The sequence below is a fragment of the Scyliorhinus torazame genome, chromosome 2 (assembly GCF_047496885.1).
Source record: "Scyliorhinus torazame isolate Kashiwa2021f chromosome 2, sScyTor2.1, whole genome shotgun sequence".
Classification (NCBI taxonomy): domain Eukaryota; kingdom Metazoa; phylum Chordata; class Chondrichthyes; order Carcharhiniformes; family Scyliorhinidae; genus Scyliorhinus; species Scyliorhinus torazame.
Genome location: NC_092708.1, coordinates 318,463,945 through 318,486,387, shown reverse-complemented (window position 1 = coordinate 318,486,387; position 22,443 = coordinate 318,463,945). Strand labels below are relative to the sequence as shown.

Here is a 22,443-nt window from a genome sequence, read left to right as displayed (position 1 = left end):
AACGTTCTTTTTAATAACCCGCTCATTCCAGTTTTTCTTCCACAATAAAAGTCCACGCTTCATCCGCCGTCTCAAAGTAGTGGTGCCTCCCTCGATATGTGACCCACAGTCTTGCCGGTTGCAGCATTCCAAATTTTATCTTCTTTTTATGAAGCACCGCCTTGGCCCGATTAAAGCTCGTCCTCCTTCTCGCCACCTCCGCACTCCAGTCTTGATAAACGCGGATCACCGCGTTCTCCCATTTACTGCTCCGAGTTTTCTTTGCCCATCTAAGGACCATTTCTCTATCCTTAAAACGGAGGAATCTCACCACCTATGGCTCTGGGAATTCTTCTCGGTCCTCGCACCATCACTCGGTATGCTCCCTCCACCTCCAACGGACCCGCCGGGGCCTCGGCTCCCATTAACGAGTGCAGCATCGTGCTCACCTATGCCCCGACGTCCGCTCCCTCCGCACCTTCAGGAAGACCAAGAATCCTCAAGTTGTTCCTCCTTGCGTTGTTCTCCAGTGCCTCCAACCTTTCCACACATCGTTTCTGATGTGCCTCATGCATCTCCATCTTCACCACCAGGCCCTGTATGTCGTCCTCATTCTCGGCTGCCTTTGCCTTCACGACCCGAAGCTCCCGCTCCTGGGTCTTTTGTTCCTCCTTTAGCCCTTCGATCGCCTGTAGTATCGGGGCCAACAGCTCTTTCTTCATTTCCTTTTTGAGCTCTTCCACACAGCATTTCAAGAACTCTTCTTGTTCAGGGCCCCATGTTAAACTGCCACCTTCCGACGCCATCTTGGTTTTTGCTTGTCTTCCTTGCCGCTGTTCTAAAGGATCCACTGCAATCCGGCCACTTTCTCCTCCTTTTTTCATCCGTATCCAGGGGGGATTCCCTTCTGGTTTACCGCACAGTGTTTTTAGCCGTCAAAATTGCCGTTGGGGCTCCTATCAAGAGCCCAAAAGTCCGTTTCACCGGGAGCTGCCAAAACGTGCGACTCAGCTGGTCATCGCCGCACCCGGAAGTCCTCTCTCCTGTACACTGACTCATCATTGTTCGAGATCCGACCCACTAGGGTCGTGTCATCAGCAAACTTGTAGATGGCGTTGGAGCCAAAGTTTGCCACGCGGTTGTGTGTGTATAGGGAGTATAGTAGGCGGCTCAGTACACAGCCTTGCGGGGCCCCGGTATTGAGGACTATCGTGGAGGAAGTTTTGTTTAGTTGTTTATCCTTACTGATTGTGGACTATGGGTCAGAAAGTCGAGGAGCCAAGTCCTAGGGTTTGGAGCTTTGATATGAGCTTGGCTGGGATTATGGTGTTGAAGGTGGAGCTCTAGTCAATAAATAGGAGTCAGATGTAGGAGTCCTTGTTGTTGAGATGCTCCAGGGATAAGTGTTGGGCCTTGGAGATGGCGTCTGCTGTGGACCGATTGTGGCAGTATGCAAATTGCAGTGGATCAAGGCATTTTGGGGGTATGGAATTGAACTCTAAACACTTCAATGCGATCAATGTCAAGGCCACCAGACGATAGTCATTGAGGTATGTTGCCTGGTTCTTCTTTGGCACCGGTATGATGGTGGTCTTCTTGAAGCAGGTGGGGACCTCAGAACGGAGTAGAGAGAGGCTGAAGATGTCCACGAACACATCTGCCAGTTGGTTTGCGCAGGATCTGAGTGCACGACCAGGGACCCCATCGGGAATCGTCGCTTTCCGAGGGTTCACTTTCAAGAAGGCTGATCTGACTTTGGAAGCTGTGACGATGGGTATGGGTGTGTCCGGGGTTGCTGGGGCAGTCAGTGGTTTGATGATTTCCTGCTCGAACCGAGCATAGAATGCATTGAGTTCATCGGGGAGGGGTGCGCTGCTGCCGGAGATTCTGCTCGACTTCGCTTTGTAGCCCGTTTTGTTGTTTAAGCCTTACCACAACCAACTAGAGTCTGTAACTCTAGTCTGTAATTATAGCTGGGTCTGATATTGTCTCTTGGCATCCCTGATGACTTTGTGGAGGTTGTACCTGGATTTCTTGTATAGGTCAGGGTTGCCTGACTTGAACGCCTCAGACCTGGCCTTCAGTAGGGAGTCAATCTCCCGATTAAGCCATGGTTTCAGGTTGGGGAACTACTTTCTTTGGCATGCAGTCGTTTAGGTTGGTCGTTGAGTTCTTAAATATTGACCAGTACAATGACTTCAAGCAGTCACATAGGAGCTCTTCTGTTACCTCGGACCAACACTGCACGACCTTCTTAACTGGATTCTCCTGCTTCAGTTTCTGCTTGTATGCCGGATGAAGGTCTTGAGGTCCAATTTTCCAAAGTGCGGTCGGGGGATGGATCGCTAGGTGCCCTTGATTTTTCTGTAGCAGTGGTCGAGAGTGTTGCCACTCCTCATGGGATAGGAGATGTGTTGGTGGAATTTTGGCAGTACACTCTTGAGTAAAGGCTCTGGAGATGAGCAGTGAGAGGCAGGAGCCTGGAGGTCAGCAGTTGGAGGATGGATTAGGGAGAAGGCGATGCAGAGAATTAAAGGGTTGGCACTTATGAAGTGTTCAATGAGCTGTATGTGGAGAAACACCACCATTGTGGACAAGCCCAGAATGAGGGGGCATAAGTAATATTGTCACTAATGGATCAAGTTTCAAAAAATTAAATAGATGAAATAGAAACAAGTGGTGTGAATGTGAAACTCACTGCCACATTAATATGTTCAAAGAGATGGCCATGATGGGTTTAAGTGACTTGGCCCATGCTCAAGTTGAAAAAGCAAGAGGGATATAGAATGGAAAGAGGCAATATTTGTGTGGAGGCTTGCGTGAAGTATGAAAAACCTAAACTATTTGGACCCTGCTGTAGAATCCATGCAAGAGAAAACAAGAGAAATAAAACATGGGGTAAAAAAATCATTGGCATATTCATAGGATGTTTTTGCTTAGAACCAGACTTCTGATTTGGTCTGGGACCAGGTCCAGTGTAACTATCCCATTTTATACATGAGTCCCTGTTTTGCCTTGTTACACTTTAATGTCAGTCATTTAATGGGGCCTGTCTTCTCATTTAGCGTTGAATTTTGTTTCACATTTGTCAAACCAGTGTGACGTAGGACGCATCTGCATTGTGGCGCGGCCCCCACGCTCCCTGACCCTTTCTCTTGCTGCTGACCCTGCCTATTGCAACCTCGCCCTCCCTCCTAACCCATTCTTTCACTGCCATCCCTTTAATTCTCTGCATCTCCTTCTCCCTAATCCATCCACTCGCTGCTGACCTCCAGGCTCCTGCCTCTCACCGCTCATCTCCAGAGACTTGACTCACAGCGAGAGTTCAGGAGAGGCAGCGAGGAAGTCAGGGAATGGGAGGTTTGATGAAATGAAGGGTCAACTAGAGAAGGGGGCCAGGGAATGGCAGAGGCTCTGCAAGCCTGCAGGGTCGGTAGCAAAGGGGTGAGTCACAGATCAAGAGAGGCTGAATCCAGAGATCCGGCATTGAGATGCTAGGTCAGGGACTGGGAGAGTCCACAAACCCGGATGGTTACAGCGCGGAGGAGGGTCAGGGAGCGGGATTGTGTGCCAAGCAGGAAGGTTGGGAAGCAGGGCCAACAGTGTGTTTTTAAAATATTAATTCATGGGATGTGGAGATTACTTAACTAAGCCAGCATTTATTGTTCATCTCTTATGGGCCTTGAGAAGTTGGTGGTGAGCTGCCTTCTTGAACTGCTGCAATCCATGTGGTGTAGGTACACACACACTGCTGTTAGGGAGGAGGTTCTAGGATTTTGACTCTGTGCCAGTGAATGAATGGTGATATGTTTCCAAATCAGGATGGTGAGTAGATTGGAGGGAAACTTCCAGATGGTGGTGTTCCCATGTATCTGCTGCCCTTGACCTTCTAAATGGTAGTGGTTGAGGGTTTGGAAGGTGCCATCTAAAGAGCCTTGGTGAATTTCTACAGTGCATCTTGTAGATCGTACGCACTGCTGCCACGTGCCATCAGTGGTGGAAGGAGTGAATATTGAAGGTGTTGGATGGGATGCCAATCAAACAGGCTGCTGTATCTTGTATCTTGTTAAGCTTCTTGTGTTGTTGGAGCTACACCCATCCAGGCAAGTGGAGAGTATTCCATCACACTCCTAACTTGTGCCTTGGAGATGGTGGACAGGCTGTGGAGAGTCAGGAGGTGAGTTACCCATTGCAGGGTTTCTAGCCTCTTACCTGATGTTGTAGCCACAGTAATTATATGGCTGGTCCAGTTCAGTTTCTGGTCACTGGTAACCCCAGGATGTTGATAATGGGGGATTCAGTAATCTTGAATGCCAAGGGGGCGCCGGATTGATTCTCTTATTGGTGATGGTTTGCATAGCGCTCGTGTTGCACGAAAGTTACTTTCACCGATAAGCCAAGCATCAATATTGTCCAGATCTTGAAGCATATGGACACAGACTGCTTCAGTGGAAGGTCAGTAGAAAGCTAACCACTTTTATATTTTAAAATTTATTTTAGTTTGTAACCTTTTCGTTTTACCAATTTAGCAATGTAAAGTAGTTCAACTTAGTGGACCAATGTTTTGTTTTTTCTGACGTGGCCGGGCCTACAGAACATATGAAATAGGAGCAGCAGTAGGCCATTCGCTCCTCTAACCTGCTCTACCATTCGGTAAGATTATGGGTGATCTGTTTGTGTTTCAAATCCACAATCCCATCTATTCTCAATAACCACCGATTCCTTTGCCTGATAAGAATCTATTTGCCTCTGCTTTAAAAATATTCAATGACCATGCCGCCACTGTCTTCTGAGGCAGAGAATAAATTTCTCCTCAGCTTTGTCTCAAAGAGTGACCCCCAATTTTAAAAAACAGTACCCCCTAGTTCTGGACTCACCCAAAGGAAACATCCTTTCCACATTCACCTTGTCAAGGAATTTCCTGTTCAGGAAATTATATACTTCAATCAAGTCACCCCTCACTCTTCAAAACTCCAGTGGAAACGGGCACAGTCCGTCCAACTTTTCAGAACGTTTCCTACCTAGCTTTGTGTCATTTGCAAATTTAACTACCATGCCTTCGCTCCCCTCATCTAAATCATTGATATAAATTGTAAAATGTTGAGGTGCCAGAACAGACCTCTACTCGTCACTTCCTACCAATTTGAGAAAGACCCATTTATGCTCTTTTTCTGCCAGCCAGCCAATCTTCTATATGTGCTATTTTATATTACCCCCACACACGACCTTTGATTTTTCACCGTGACCTTTCATGTGGCACCTTACAAATGCATTCTGGAAATCGAATTCAGTGCGCCTACAGGCTCTATTTCATCCACAGCGCAAGTTATTCTGATCAAAGAACTCTAATAAATTGGTTCAATATGATTTCTTTTGCACAAAATCATGCTGACTCTTACCGATTGCCTTGAGTTTTTCTAAATGCTAGGAACTCAAGCTAACGAGCCTCTAGTTTTTTGCCTCCTTCCCTTGAATCGGGGGATTACCGAACTGCAGCTTTTATAATGAATTTAATGGGAAAATTAGATTTGCTTAAAGTTGTTTCACTTAAAGTTGCACTTTTCAGGAACGTAGCTACAGCTTTAAGTGAGGGTTTACTGCAGTAATAGTTTTTAATTGAAGGAAAGAATGTGTTTTTATATATATATATATATATATATATATATAAATGTATATTCTTTTATACACTGATAGGGGGAGGGGATGTGGCAAACTAATTTGACTGGGATCTGGATGTGGCCTTTCATGGTGTTTTGCTGCTTCCTTGTGTCGTGGGTGAATCATTTGAGTGTGGTTCATTTCTGTAGGCTGGTGAAGCACTGGTTTGAGGTCTTCCTAAACTTCCTCGTACACTAAAGTACTGATGTTAGCCAGCATGCTTTTGCTACCTGTTGTTTTAACAATGGAACATTGTAACAAACGCAGGCTTCTTCAACAAGCTGGGGTTGTTTCAATGCCCCTAGAATTATGAAACCAGTAGGTAGAAAGCAACAGTGTTTTACCATTCTGCACCTTTTGTCGGTTTCTTTTTGTTTTTAAGATGACTGATTGCTCGTTGGGCTGATTGCCCAACATATTTAAACCAGCATTAAAAGAGGAATGAATTCTCTTTAAAAACAGTGTTACCTATATTATCCATCAATATGGTCGAGTAAGATTGCCAGTTTTTTGCTGAGTTGTGGAATTCTGTTCAATAGGAACTGATGTCTTGCTGGTATTTTAATGGGGATTTTGTTCCCAAAAGTCTGACTTGGATTAAAACCCAGATACTGAGGAGTAAAAATTAAAAATTAAATCTAATGTGCTATCCAGGCAATATAAAAATTGCTTGATAAATTGATTCTCCTATCTAGTGAGCTTGATAGGTAAGTAGAATGTTAACATGGCTATTCATCATCATTATTATTATAGTAGAGAAACAAAAGAAGGTTGAATATGTTTAAGGGACATAAAGACTGCCAGTCAACATAATGGGTCGAGGCAAAGCATTTGTTATATACCAGAAACTGATGACTGAAAGAAGATAGGCTTTAAAACAATATATACTGCCACTTCCATTTTTTAGAACCTTCCTGGTTCTGTTATTGTGAGGAAGCAGGAGGTTTTGAGTAGGTAGGATACTACCTTGGCCGATTCGGTTAATGAAATCATAAATTGCAGTACAGTACTTGCTAGTAATGCCTTCACCAATTTTGAATTACTTGTTTATGCGCTATTGCCAGAAAGACCAGCAATGATTGCCCATCAAGAAGGTGGTGGTAGTCTGCAATCATGTGCACTGGCCGTGGAAGGAGTGAATGTTTAAAGTGGCAGATGGGTGCCAATCGAACCGTCTGCTTGTCTGAATGATGTCGAACTTGTTGCATTTATCTGTCACACTCCTTACCTTTACTTTGTAAATAGGGAAAGACTTTGGGGAATCAGGAAATTAGTCACTTTCTGCAGAATACCCACTCTCTGACCTGCATTTTCAGCCACTATTTATGTGGGTTTGTGGTCAAAATTGTTTTATAATTGCTATGTTTTATAAAAAACTCGGCTGAAAGAATGTGCCACTTAAGATCAAATGACTTGTGAAGGAGAAAGTGTTTGTATGTCAGATAGCAGCGGTGGGACTTTGTACAGGAATGATACCGTTGTCTTGGAGCTCTAAGTTTTGTTTATGCATTTGGATGAGTTCTATTTTGCATGATTTATTGATGTAACTAATTTTATCTGGTACTGAAATGTACTGAATTTTACGGTTCATGTTAGTGATCACATCACAGCAGAGTAATGAATTTTTATCCCTTTTAGTTGTCGACAGGAATAAATTGCCAACTTAAGTGTGCATGTGTGTTTCTGTATATATCAAATCAATATTTATTAGAGGTACTGTTTTATGTATATAGTTAAAGAATCTTGTGATTTTTCTTTAGGCTATGGTTGGAGATGAGTGTGTGGGTGCCATTGTCTGCAAGTTGGACATGCACAAGAAGATGTTCAGGAGAGGGTACATAGCTATGTTAGCTGTGGATTCCAAATACAGAAGGAAATCCATTGGTAAGGTTTGCATTTTCGAATTAGTGATATTTCATTAAAAATAACCATGTAACATTTTTGTTTCCAATGAAGGCCAATGTGGCAGTTATTAACGTGGCTTGAATATAGTTGAGATGGAGTTTGTTTCTTGGTTGCAATAGATTGTTCTTCACTTTATAGCTCTAGCTGTGGCTTATTTTCTTCACCAACTTCAGAGACTTATCCCTATAAACATCAACTCATCCAAAGCTCTGCTGCCTGAACACCTGATACTTCTCCTGTTCTGGCTTTGGCTCTTTATCCCCAGTGCTTGAAGTTTAAATTTTTTGTCCTTGTGTTTAAATCTCTCTCTTTTGTAACCTCCATTCTTCTAGTTCCTCTCCCATGCTGTTTCTCTGACTGCAGCCTCCTTTCCACTTGCTATCTCCAAGTCGTACTGTTAGCAGACACACCTTCAACTGCTTGGGTTCTGTTCCCTGTATTTTCCACACTGGCAACATTTGCCCATCCGTTTCCACCTTTTCAGATACTCATTGCAACCAAGTACTTTGGCTATCACCCTTAAACCATCCTACATGGCTTGTTCATTTTTCCTTGCACTTTATGTACCTTTTGGTATTTTTCAATGCCAACGGTGCAACATAATGCAAATGTCTGTTGTTTGTCTTTCCCCCCCCCCCCCCCCCTACTTCTCAGCAGTTTGTAGCTAATGAGATAGCTAAATATCTTTAATCTTGAACCTCCGTCAACTTGCAATTTGCTGCAAATTCACTTTTTCATATCAGTAATATAAGCCTAATAAGCTTTTATACAAGTCGCAGCCATGACTGTTTTCATATTTGTTTTAATTTATTTGAAGTATTTTAGCCATTCCCTATTGGTTCGCAGCAGGTTGTGTTTGTGATTGCATATCATGGGCCGAATCATTTGGTCCTTCCATGGCCAGTGCACATGGTTGTTGGAGACTGGATATACGGTTGAAGGTGTGCTTCAGGACCCTGTGGAGGTCCTAATGCATGGGCACCTGTGGGAATTGCCTAGAAAGTTTCAACTTTCGACGGGCAATTCCCTTGCTCCCCAGGATCCTTCGAACATCTACCAATCCAGGTTCAAGAAAATAGGGTGAGAGCCATAGTACTTAATCTGGATAGTTACCCAGGAGATGCGAGGCAGATTAAGATTAAGTCTAAGACCTGGGTAACTAGAAAACCAACTATCCTCTCCTACAGCACCCTCCAATCCAACCTGACCATCTCACCTCCTGCCCCACCTCCCCTCACCCATTCGCTAACATTCAAATTGTATCTTTTTTTTTAACAAACAATTTTATTGAGGTATTTTAGGCATATAGAAAAAGTGACGTGCAGTACAAAAAAAAGAAGTCCAGACACAAATTAAACATAGTGCAAACCACGGCTCTGTTCACGCAAGGACTTGCCTCAATATACCACTACTCTACTCTACTCTACTCTACCTAGCCCCCCCCCCCCCTGCTGACGCTTACTCCTCTGCGAAGAAGTCAATAAATGGCTGCCACCTTCGGGCGAACCCTAATAACGAACCTCTCAAGGCGAACTTGACTTTCTCTAGGCCAAGAAAGCTCGCCATGTCCGATAGCCATACCTCCGCCCTCGGGGGGGGGGGCTTTGAGTCCCTCCTGAACGGCAACTCCTTCAGCCTACTCTCCTGCCCCCTCGCCTGAATTACAACTCTCTCTTAGCCGTGTTCAGTGTGTATCCAGAGAACCAGCCAAATTTCCTCAGGGTTGCCAAGATACCGTCCATCCCCACCATTGGGTCCGATACATATAACAGCAGATCGTCTGCATATAACGAGACTCTATGTTCCACTCCCCCCGCCCTGACCAGCCTTTTCCAGCCCCTAGAAACTCTCAGTGTAATTGCCACTATACCCAGCACAAACAGCAGAGGGGAGAGAGGGCAACCCTGTCTTGTCCCACGGTGCAGTCTAAAGTAGTCCGATGTTGTCCTGTTCGTCCTTACACTCGCCTCCGGGGCCTGATATAATCGTCTAACCCAGTCGATGAACCCCGCCCCGAACCCGAACCGTCCTAGTACCTCCCACAGATAATCCCATTGGACCCGGTTAAAAGCCTTTTCAGCATCCATGGCTACCACTACTCTACCTCCCTACTCTCCGGGGGCATCATAATCATGTTAAGCAGCCTTCTTAGGTTGGCCACCAGCTGCCTCCCCTTGACAAACCCGGTTTGGTCCTCCACAATTACATCCGGCACACAGTCCTCAATTCTAGTCGCCAAGATCTTGGCCAGTAACTTGGTTGATCAAAGAGATCGGCTTGTATGACCCACAAGCCTCTCGGTCCTTAACCCGTTTCAGAATAAGCGAGATGGTGGCCTGCGACATTGTCGGGGGTAAACTCCCTCTTGTCTCTTGCCTTGTTAAAGACTCTGTCTTTAACCAGAGCGGCCACACTATCCCGGCAAATATTTTGTAAATCTCCACCGGATACCCGTCCGGCCCCGGGGCTTCACCCGACTGCGTGACCTTCAGGCCCCCCAATACCTCTTCGATCCTGACCAGGACCCCCAGTCCATCCATGAACCCCCTCCCCACTCTTGGGAAGATCAGTCGGTCCGGGAATCGTCTCATCCCCCCCTGGTCCCCCGGGGGGTTCCGAAGTGTACAGCTTCCTATAAAAGTCCCCAAAGGCCTTGTTCAGCCCTGCCGGGTCACCCACTAGATTACCCTCCCCATCCACTACCCTCCCTATTTCCCTAGCCGCTTCCCTTCTTCCTTAGTTGTTGCGCAAGCATTCTACTGGCCTTCTCCCCATGCTCATAAATCGTGCCTTTTACCTTTCTAAGCTGCTCTACAGCCTTGCCTGTAGTCAGCACCCCAAATTCGGCCTGCAGCCTCTGTCGTTTCCTGAGTAACTCTGGCCTCGGGGATTTCATGTAACTCCTGTCCATCCGTCGAATTTCCTTAATCAGTCGGTCCATCTCTATCCTGTCTGTCCTGTCCCTGTACGCCCGGCTTGAAACAGCTCCCCTCTCACCACTGCCTTCAGCGCCTCCCAGAGCACCGCTGCCGTGACTTCCCCAGTATCGTTCACCTGCAGGTAATTCTGCATGCATTTCCTTAGCCTCTCGCACACCGCCTCGTCCGCGAGTAATCCAACTTCCAGCCTCCATGGTGGGCGCTGAAAGATGCCTTACAACACTGCAGGTCTACGCAGTGAGGAGCATGGTCCGACCCCCCCCCCCCCCCGTTTGCTCCATGAACCCTCTCAGTTCCTTTGCCATCGCTGGCAACCTGCCCGTTCTTGAACATGACCGGTCCAGGCTCGAGTCCAGGACTGTATAAAAGTCCCCGCCCATGATCAGCTTACGCGAGTCCAAGTCGGGGATCTTCCCCAGCATCCTCCTAATAAAATCCACATCGTCCCAATTAGGGGCATACACACTAACCAGGACTACTCTCACCCCTTCGAGCTTGCCCCTCACCATAACGAACCTGCCACCCCCATCCACGACTGTACCCTCCGCCTCATATTATGCCCTTTTGTTAATCAGGATCGCAGCCCCCCTCGTCTTAGAATCAAGCCCCGATAGAAAGACCTAACCTGGTCTGCCACTTTTAGGTGCGTCTCCTGCAGCATGACTATGTCCGCTTTCAGAACGCACAGATGCGCAAACACACGCGCCTCTTCACTGGCCCGTTTAACCCTCTAAAATTCGAGGTGATCAGCCTGGTTGGGGGGCTCTTCGCCCCCCCCCCCCCCCCTTTGCCGATCAGCCATCTCCTTTCCTTGGCCAGCCCTGCAGCCATGTGTCGCACTTCATCTGGCCTGCCTCCTGACCGGCTCCACCCAAGACCTTCTCACTGTTGCCATGTGCAGTTTCCATCCCCGTCAGCAGAACGACCCCCCCCCCCCCCCCCCCCCCCCAACCTAGCAACACCATCCTGTCACCTAACCCCTGCTCTAATCTAACTGTATGCACACACCCCACCTCAGCTTCAGTTGACTAGCCCCAGTCAGCTAACCTGGGGCTCCCAGCCTCGGCGCCCCCACCCATTGTTCCCAGTCACCCCGACCCCAACCCATCCATACCACTTCCCCAGATCAACCCTACTTAAGCAAACACTCTATACAAGTCATAAACAACCCCCACAATAACACAATTCAAGTTCAACAAGAAAAAAAAAGAGATAAGAAATAACAGGCACTCTCGGTCCTTCCCATACAGACACAGAAAAATATTGCACAAAGTTCCCCTGAAGCATCCATCTTAACCCAACCCTTTTAACTGTTTTCTTTATTATTTTCCCCCCAGCCAAACTCCAACTAATCAAAGAGCCCAAAAAGGAAACATTCAGGTAAACCACGCAAAAAGCACGCAAAAAACCCCCTACATCTCTACCACCTTCCAACACCCTAAAAAGGTCGAAAAAAGAATGACAAAAACGGACCCAAACATGCAGGCAGTTTTCAAAACAGGAGAGACACCACATATACTTAAAATTTCTAGCATGAGTCCAAACGTCCTCAACTCGGGGCCAGCCCTTGCTTCTTAACGAAGTCCATCGCCTCTTCGGGTTCCTCAAAATAGTGGTGCCGACACTCGTACGTAACCCACAGTCACGCCGGAAAAAGCAGCCCGAATTTCACCTTGTTTTTATACAGTATCTCCTTCACCTGCCTGTAGCCTCCCCTCCTCCTGGCCACCACCAAATTGTATCTTTAAGCTTGCCATAGAGCACCTAGTGCCTTAAATATGTCTTCTGCAATGAGCTTCTTCGCAGGTCTGTGCTGAGGAATTACTTCTGGCTCCTGCGTCAGATATCCAACCTTTTTAAATGTAACCAGCCAAATGCGCAGTTTCCCGACTGATCATTGTCAGGCGTAGCGGTTCCCACGTGGATTGGTGTGGGTACAGCAGTTCTCACGTGGACTAGCACGAGCGCAGTGGTTCCCACGTGGATTGGTGCGGGTGCAGCAGTTCTCACGTGGACTGGCACGAGCGCAGCGGTTCCCACGTGGATTGGTGCAGGTGCAGCAGTTCTCACGTGGACTGGCACGAGCGCAGCAGTTCCCACACAGATTGGCGCAGCGGTTCTCACGCTGATCAGAAATGTGGGGCTTTATTTTTAAAGAAAGCTTACAATTCACTGGAAAATATCAAAAGTGAAAGTTCACTTGTGGAATAAATGTATTAAAAGCAATTAGATTGACAGTTTTCACAATTTGTTCAGTGATATTTGACCATATAGAATAGAATTTACAGTGCAGAAGGAGGCCATTCGGCCCATCGAGTGCACCAGCTCTTGGAAAGAGCACCCTACCCAAGGTCCACACCTCCACCCTATCCTCAACACCCAGTAACCCCACCCAACACTAAGGGCAATTTTGGACACTATGGGCAATTTAGCATGGCCAATCCACCTAACCTGCACATCTTTGGACTGTGGGAGGAAACCGAAGCACCCGGAGGAAACCCACGCACACACTGGGAGAATGTGCAGACTCCGCACAGTGACCCAAGCCGGGAATCGAACCTGGGACCCTGGAGCTGTGAAGCAATTGTGCTATCCATAATGCTACCGTGCTGCCCTAAATTACTTGGTAATTAAGCAATAGGATTTCCATTTCCATTGTTCATTACCTGAGTATTAAATAATCAGCAAAAGGTTGAATTCCAGCAGTCCGATCGATCATAATGACCAAGGATTTACATAATGCAACAGTTCTACAAAGAAATTCTTGATCTATTTGAGTTTGACCTGCACCTTGAATGAAACGGATCATGAATATTATATATTTGAGATTTTCAAAATGGATCAAGTTTTAATTGGGGATCAATATAGGTTATTCAATTTACATTAACAAAAGAGAAGTTGGACATCAATGGTTCAATAAGCGTTTGGTCTTTACAGCTTAACCAAGCCACAGGAAAAAATGCATTTGAAGTGCTCTTGACATAAAAGCAGAAAATTGCTGGAAATTCCTGACTGAGAAGTCAAAATTGTCAAGAAGAAAGATAGCACAATGTTTTAAAACTGTCTATTTCATCAAGTTTGAAACCTAAAAGACAATCATTTTTAGTAAGATTGGGAAAATTAGAGAGAAAAAACATTGCGGTAATTCAATAAATTCTCAAATTATCAGAAGGGAGTTAGTTTATGACCTGAAGACTGCTTAATTGAAGACATTTGAATGCTGAAAGATGGTGTGTGTGATAACGAAGAGACCTCAAAGGAACATGTTAATAATTAGAAGGGTGAAACGGTGCAGGTAACACAGAAATCAATATACTGAGGAGCAGGTTGAATTGAAATTTACCGTATTAAAAGTGCACTAGTGAAGATATAATCGAATAGAGTAAGAGTTAGTTAATGGCTCTCGTGTGGCTTTTTAATTGGACTTTTTTTTTACAGTAAGGACAAATGATTGAATGCAGCAGTGCTTAGAACTCTGCGTCTTGTAACAATTCACGTTAGGGGATTAAGATTTTTCGGATTCTTAATGATGGACAATTGTTTTGACAAAGTTACTTGCATGATATGCAAAAGGAGTTCGAGATTTAATTTTTTCCTGATTATTAAATAATGAATGTAATGAATATTTTAATAATCATTTATAAAATACATTAACCAAAAAAATCTGAAAACTGATTAAGAATGACATTTAAAGGATTGAAGTGTTTTAAAACAACTCTGAAGAATCATCAATATATTTTTAGCCTTTGAGACTGTAGATAGAGCGGCTAAGATGACCAGCAAAAATGAAACCGAGGAAAAGTTGAAGTGTAAGCATGACTCTGCGGTTAACTGAGCTGTGCAGTACCCAAGACTCCGTTAAAGGACTGTTGAGCTGTATTATGACGTTAACAGAAGAGAATAGTCTTTTGTACCATTCCATTCCACACGGGAAGGCGTAGTGGTGAGTGCCTGGAACTCGGTGCTGGGGAGGTGGTGGAAGCAGGTACGACAGCGACGTTTAAGAGGCATCTTGACAAATAAATGAATAGGATGTATTAGAGGGAAACGGACCTCGGAAGTGCAGAGGGTTTTGGTTGAGACAGACATCGTGATCGGTACAGGTTTGGAGGGCCAAAGAGCCTGTTCCTGTGCTGTACCGTTCTTTGTCACTGGACTGGTGGTCCAGAGACCCAGGGTAATACTCTGGGGACCCAGGTTCGAATCACGCCGCTGCAGGTGGTGCAAATTGAATCCAATAATATATGGAATTAAAAATCTAATGATGACCATTAAAACCATTGTCGATTGTCGTAAAAATCCTAGCTGATTCACTAATATCCTTTAAGGAAGGAAATATGCCATCCTTACATGGCCAGGCATACCTGTGACTCCAGATCCACAGAAATGTGAGTGACTAGTAAATGCCCTCTGTAATGGCCGGGCAAGTCACTCAGTTGTGTAAATCCGCCATAACGTCAATTTCACTTGAGAGGCAGATGCTTTAAGGTGCCACCTGAAAGACAAAACCTTCTATAGTGAAGCACTTGCTCATCAGCTTTGATGTGCTCAAGTCTATAATTATGGTATTTTAATCCTCATCCCTTCTGACTTGAGTGATGTTTCTACCACTGAGCCAAGATAGTCCAGTTTTGTCTTTATTCCTGAGCTTCCATTGTCGTTGAAGCATTTGCCTGCACTAATTTTCTGAATTGTGTGTGTATGTGCGCGCACATAGTTGTCCTATTAGTACTGGTAGATGGGCAAAGAGCACATAGAACATAGAATATACAGTGCAGAAGGGGGCCATTTGGCCCATCGAGTCTGCACCGACCCACTTAAATCCTCACTTCCACCCTATCCGCGTAACCGAATAACCCCTCCTAACCTTTTTGGTCACAAAGGGCAATTTATCATGGCCAATCCACCTAACCTGCACTATCTTCAGTTGAACAAGTTTGATAAGTCATGCACTTCTAAATATGGCTGATTTTCCAAATAGGAATCCTCCTTTCATGAAAGTAATGGTATGGAAGTAAAAAAAAAACACAATTAAAGCACAGCACACAAAGCTTATGTAAACCTGAGTGTCAGTCAGAAAATAAATAACGTAAAAGTGAATGATTGCAGAAACAGCTGAGAGAAAACTATCCTAACATTACTATGTCCTTGAATTCAACTTCTGAATTCTTATTACTACCAGAGGCCCTGGCCATTCAGATCGCATAAATATAATTAAGAGTTGAAATCTTTCATTGAAAAACTTGATGACGTGACATGGAATGATCATCACTCAAATTGAAGAATTAAGTTTTATATACCTGCCATTTTTTTGTCTTGAGGAAGTCTCAAAGTGCTTTACATCTGACAGGTTACCTTTGGAAGTATTGCTGTTAAACATGCTAATCGGCAAAGCAGGCTTTACAGTTGAAGAATGAATGGTTGTGTTGGTTGAGGGAGCAATATTTGCAGTGATATTCTTCAAATAATGACGAGAATTTGTTTGGCATCTACCTCAGCAGGTAGATTGGATCACAGTTCCGTGTCTCCTCTGAAACAAAACACCTCTTACCATGCAGGTCCTCCCATAGTACTGCGCTAAAGTGTCAGCTGAAATTGTGTGCTTCAAGTTCTTTGTGGGGCTTCAACCATATATCTCTGATTCAGGCAAGCATGTTTCCAACTGACCCAAGGCGACACTTCAAAATTAACATTTACTTTGGTGGGCACAACCTCTCCCTGTTTTTTCCCCATTCATTAAATAAATATACTGCATGGCTGGCATTTCAGTGCAATGGATGCACATCCACTTTTCCAGTTAGCTTTGCCAGTTTTTATGTATGTAAATTGGGCATATAAAAATCTATCCCACTAAGTGATAAATGTAGAGCAGGAAAATAATCAAGGAAAGTAAGTGCTTTGTGAATTTGCTACCACTGTAAGCGCCTGCAAAATGAAAGCTTGAACAGTATCAATTGATAAGTATGGCTTTTGAAGTCTCAAATTTGTGCATTGACTGTATATTCATTCCGAAACTGGGCCTTCTGTGATTAACCAGCAGTAAAGGCCATATGCTACCAAGGCGTTGCAAATATTTTAAAATATCTGGTCCATTTTCCTCCTGTATGTCAATATGATGGAAGCTGAGCAGATCAGACAGCATCCGGTTAGGAAGGTCGTGCAGTGCTGGTCCAAGGCAACAGAAGAGCTACTACGCGACTGCTTCCACCACCGTCACAGACTTTATTAGCAAGTGTGTAGAAGACTGCGTGCAAAAGAAGGTAGCCCATACATTCCTCAAACGGAAACCATGGTTTAATCAGGAGATTGATTCCCTACTGAAGGCCAAGTCTGAGGTGTTCAAGACGGGCGACCCTAACTATACAAGAAATCCAGGTACAACCGCCGCAAAGTCATCCAAGAGACAATATCAGACTAAGCTGGAGGCATGGACTAATGTTACGGACTCCCATTGGTTGTGTGAAGGCTTCAACAACATAACGGGCTACAAAGCGAAGCCGAGTTGAATCTCCTGCAGTAGTACACCCCTCCCCAATGAACTCAATGTATTCTATGCTCGTTCAAGCAGAAAACCATAAAACCGTTGTCAACTGTCCCAGTAGCCTCGGACACACCCATACCCACCGTCATAGTTTCCGAAGTCCGATCAGTCGTCTTGAAAGTGAACCCTCAGAAAGCGACAAGTCGTGATGGGGTCCCTGGTCGTGCACTCCGATCCTGCACAAACCAGCTGGTAGATGTGTTCGCTGAATCTTCAACCTCTCCTACTCCGCTTCCAGGTTCCCATCTGCTTCAAGAAGACCATCACACCTGTGCAAAGAAGAACCAAGCAACGTGCCTCAACGATTACCGTCCGGTTGCCTTGACAGCGATCATTATGAAGTGCTTCGAAAGGTTGATCATGAGACAACTCCAATTCCATGTCCCCAGAATGCCTTGATCCACTGTAATTCACATAGCACCCAACCAGTCCACAGCTGATGGCATCTCCCTGGCACTATACCCATCCTTGGAGCATCTCAACAACAAGGACTTCTACGTCAGACTCTTATTTATTGACTACAGCTCCGCCTTCAACACCATAATCCCAGCCAAACTCATATCAAAGCTCCAAAACCCAGGACTTGACTCCTCCCTCTGCAACTGGATCCTCGACTTCCTGACCCATAGACTACAATCAGTAAGGATAAGCAACAACACCATCTCCATGATAGTCCTCAATACCAGGGCCCCCCAATGCTGCGTACTTAGCCCCTGACTATACTCCCTGTTCACATACGACTGTGTGGCAAAATGTGGCTCCAATTCCATCCACAAGTTTGCTGATTACACGACGTAGTGGGTTGGATCTCGAACAACGATGAGTCCGAATACAGGAGGGAGATAGAGAACCTTGTGGAGTGGTGTAACGACAATAATTTCTCCCTCCATGTCAGCAAACCTAAAGAGCTGGTCATTGACTTCAGGAAGCAAAGTGTCAGACACACCTGTCTGCAACAATGGTGCCGAGGTGGAAATGGTTGACAGCTTCAAATTCCTCGGTGTGCACATCACCAACAATCTGTCCTGGTCCACCCAAGTCTATGCTACGACCAAAAAAAGCACAACAGTGCCTATACTTTCTCAGGAAACTAAGGAAAAGTGGCATGTCCACATTGACTCTTACCAACTATTACAAATGCACCATAGGAAGCAAATTATCTGGCTACATCACAGCCTGGTATGGCAACTGCTCGGCCCAAGACCGTAAGAAACTTCAGAGGGTCGTGAACACAGCCCAGTGCATCACGCAAACCCATCTTCCATCCAGTGACTCTGTCTACATCTTACGCTGCTTTGGGAAAGCGGGCAGCATAATCAAAGACCCCTTCCACCCAGTTTCTTCACTCTTCCAGCTTCTTCCATCGGGCAGGAGATAAAAATGTCTGAGACCACGCAGTAACAGATTCAAGAACAGCTTCCCTGCTGTTACCAGACTCTTAAATGATCCCCTTATGGACTGAACTGATCTCATCACACACCTTCTCTTCTGAATAGTACTACACTCCTGTATGCTTCACCTGATGCCTGTGTCTATGTATTTGCATTGTGTATTTATGTATGCCCTATGTTTCTTTTTCATGTATGGAATGATCTGTCTGGAATGTACGCAGAACAATACTTTTCACTGTACTTCGGTACACCTGACAATAAACAAATCCAATCTGTGCAGAGAGATACTGAGTTAATGTTTCAGGTTGATGACCTTGTATAAAGTTATTCATTTTGGAAGCAAAAACAGGAAGGCAGATTACATCCTGAACTGTTGTAAATTGGGAGAGGAGAGTGTGCAGCGGGACCTGGGTATCCTTGTGCACCATTCGCTGAAGGTAAGCATGCAGGTGCAGCAGGCGGTAAAGAAGGCTAATGGTATGTTGGCCTTCATTACAAGAGGTTTTGAGTATAGAAGCAGGGATGTATTGCTGCAATTGTACAGTGCCTTGGTGAGGCCATACTTGGAGTATTGCATGCAGTTTTGGTCTCCTTCTCTGAGGAAGGATGTTCTTGCTCTCAAGGGAGTGCAGCGAAGATTTACCAGACTGATTCCAGGGATGGCAGGACTGTCATATGAGGAGAGATTGACTAGGTTGGGATTGTTCTCACTGGAGTTCCGAAGTTTGAGGAGGGATCTCATAGAGACTTATAAAATTCAAACAGGACTAGACAGGGTAGATGCAGGGCAGATGTTACCAATGATAGGTGTGTCCAGAACCAGGGGTCACAGCCTGAGGATTCAGGGTAAACCATTTCAGACAGAGCTAAGGAGACACATCTTCACACAAAGAGTGGTGAGCCTGTGGAATTCATTACCACAGGAAGTAGTTGATGCTAAAAATTTTAATATATTAAAGAGACGGCTGGATATAGCACTTGGGGAGAATGGGATCAAAGGCTATGGGGAGATAGCAGGATTAGGCGATTGAGTTGGATGATCAGCCATGATTGTGATGAATGGCAGAGCAGGCTCCTGCTCCTATCTTCTATGTGTCTATGTATCAGAAGATGTCATCAACCTTGAAATGTAAACTCCCTTTCACTCAACCGAATATGCCTGATTTGCTGAGCATTTCAAGCATTTTCTGTTATTTCAGATTTTCAGCATCAGTGTTTTGCTTTTGTGCAGTGAACTGATTTGATCATCTAGCTTCTGAGCTTGGGCCAATGCAGTTGGAAAGTGTTACACTCTATATCTAGTGCCTATCTGTCTTGGTTGGGTTGTACAGACCCAGAATTGCTGCTGAAGCTCTTTGATTGAAGTATAAGGATTCTTATTTACTCATCATAGGTTCCAGAGTTCCCCTGGTTTAACTGATTTGAAACATTTGATAGAAGGTTGGTTACAGTTTGAGATTAATTCTATTAAAGGGTGATTTAAGGCTGAACCGGGTTAGTATTGAATTTCCACCCGTCTTAGTGACATTCTGATTTCTTTTTCCTGTACTCTATACACTGAAGGCAGATCAATATTTTTTTTAATTTAAAAAAAATAAATTTTAAAGTACCCAATTATTTATTTTTTTCAATTAAGGGGCAATTTAGCATGGCCAGTCCACCTAGCCTGCACGTATTTTGGATTGTGGGTGTGAAACCCACGTAGACACGGTGAGAATGTGCAAACTCCACACGGACTGTGATCCAGGGCCGGGATTCGAACCCGGGTCAGTGGCGCTAACCACTGTGCCACGTGCTGCCCTGATCAAATATTTTTATACCAGAGTTGGTGTAGACCTTGTTCGTTAAATCTGGTTGTAAGAGTAAAAAGGAGCAATATACTGCTGAGCTACAAATAGGAGTGATCTCCAAAGAGTTTGCACGTCAGACAAATGCCCAAGGCTGCTTCTCCACTTTCTATTTTTTGGAATACCTCTAGGCCTCTTCCTTTATTCTTTCATGGCATCTAGGTGTCTCTGGCTCGGCCACCATTTGTTTGCCTGTTATTTACCCTTAAACGGGCGTTGGTTAGCTGCCACCTTGAACCAGTACAGCCCATGTGGTGTAGGTACACCCACAGTGCTATTCGGGAGAGAGTTGCAAGATTTCAACCCAGTGACTGAAGGAATGGTGATATAGTTCCCAGTCAGCGTGATTTGTGGCATAGAGAAGAACTTACAGGTGGTGGCGTTCCCATGCACATGTTGCCCTTTTCCAAGGTGGTAGAGGTCATGGGTTTAGAAGGCGATTTGAAGGGGACTTGGTGTGTTCCTGGACTGCATATTCTATATGGTACACACTGCAGCCACTGTGCATCAGTGGTGGAGGGAGTGAACATTTAAGGTGGCGGATGGGCCACTAGTGAAACGGGTTGCCTTGTCATAGATGGTGTTGAACTACTTTTGTGTTGTTGAAGCTGTTCCCGTCGAGGGAAAGTGACAGTATTCTATCACTTTCCTGATTTGTCTTGTGATCTTTTAGTTAGGAGTTAAATTGTTTACCGCAGGATTTCTAGCCTCAGACCAGTTCTTGTAGCCAAAATATTTATGTGGTTGGTCTGTTGCAGTTTTTAGTCTGGTAACCCCAGGGTGCTGGTAGTGGGGGATTTGGTGATGGTAATACCATTGAATTTCAAGGTGGAGTGGTGAGATTCTTTCACGCTAGAGATGGTCATTGTCTGGCACTTGCATACTGCAAATGTTACTTATCAGCCCAAGCCTGAATGCTGTCTAGGTTTTGCTGCATATGGACACGGATTGCTTCAGTATCTGAGGAGTTGTGAATGGTATTGAAGATTGTGCAATTGTCAGCTAACATCCCCACTTTTGAACTTATGGAGGGAAGATAGTAGCTAAAGATGGTTGACCTAGGACACTACCCAGAGAAATTTCTGAAGCGATGTCCTGAGACTGAGTGATTGACTTCCAGTGACCACAACAACCTTCTTTTGGGCTAGGTATGATTCTAATCAGTGGAAAGTTTTCTCCCTGATTCCCATTAACTTCAGCCTTGCAAGGGCTCCTCGATGCCACTCACGGTCAAATGGTACCTTGATGTCAAGGGCAGTCATTACTCCACCTCCATATGTCTTTTCTGATAGTGTGTCTACACATTTAAAAATCAAATAATTCCCAGTTGATTGCCTTGTTTCTCTATAGCTGCATGACAGCCATCAAACAGTGTAAAATTATTTGGATGACTAAGCTTCCTGACCGCATCATTTATTCGTTCAGTTGATATTGCGTTTTGGAGATCAGAGTTACTTTTCAGGTGTACTGATGAAATAACTGCCTACTTTATGTTCCAATTTTGTTTTCCAGGCACAAATCTGGTGAAGAAAGCAATTTATGCCATGGTAGAAGGCGACTGTGATGAGGTACAAAATGCTGCGTCTTCCGCAAGGCTGTATTTCTATTTCTTTATTTCACATGGACTGTATTTTCATGTTGTTAGCCTTGCATTGCTTTTATATTCCTCTCCTCAATAGATATCCACTGTTCCTGACTCCCTCTTTTAGCTGATCTTGCGATTAACTATTGACATTGATAATCTGTGATCAGAAGTGAGGCTATCTTCCTCCATTCTCCCCCATCCTGTTTCCCACCAACCTCCCATCCTGGCATTCAGCAGGACATAGATTTGCATACATAGGATTCACCTAGTTTTTCCTGAAGTTGAAGTGGTTCCCTACTCTGGGTTGTTTTGCCTAACCAAGACCTAGTAAAGTTCAGTAATTATAGGGAGTCAGGTTAAATTACAGTAAAACATTCAAATCAAGTATCAAATGAGTGGCTAGCATCTTCCATTGGAGTTAAGAGGGCACTGAATTTTTGTAGTCCAAACATTCTAAGGTGTGTTCTCACTGAGTAAAATGGTAATATTTGTATGCATATGTATTTACATCGAAAATCCTCTGAAGGACCCATCAAGTCACCTATTGCTGCCTCCTTACAAGCAGCAACACCAACCTTTAAAGGGGTGGAGCTAGGAG

General features: G+C 44.8%; 1 protein-coding gene across 1 annotated transcript in view; it reads left to right on the top strand.

Annotated features, from left to right (window-relative positions):
* naa30 (N-alpha-acetyltransferase 30, NatC catalytic subunit) overlaps positions 1-22,443 on the top strand; it is a 62,978-nt gene that overhangs the window by 26,323 nt on the left and 14,212 nt on the right. Inside the window, exons 2-3 of the mRNA XM_072489523.1 lie at positions 7,398-7,521; positions 21,773-21,828. Coding sequence (XP_072345624.1) covers positions 7,398-7,521; positions 21,773-21,828 — 180 coding nt within the window. The remainder of the gene's footprint in view (positions 1-7,397; positions 7,522-21,772; positions 21,829-22,443) is intronic.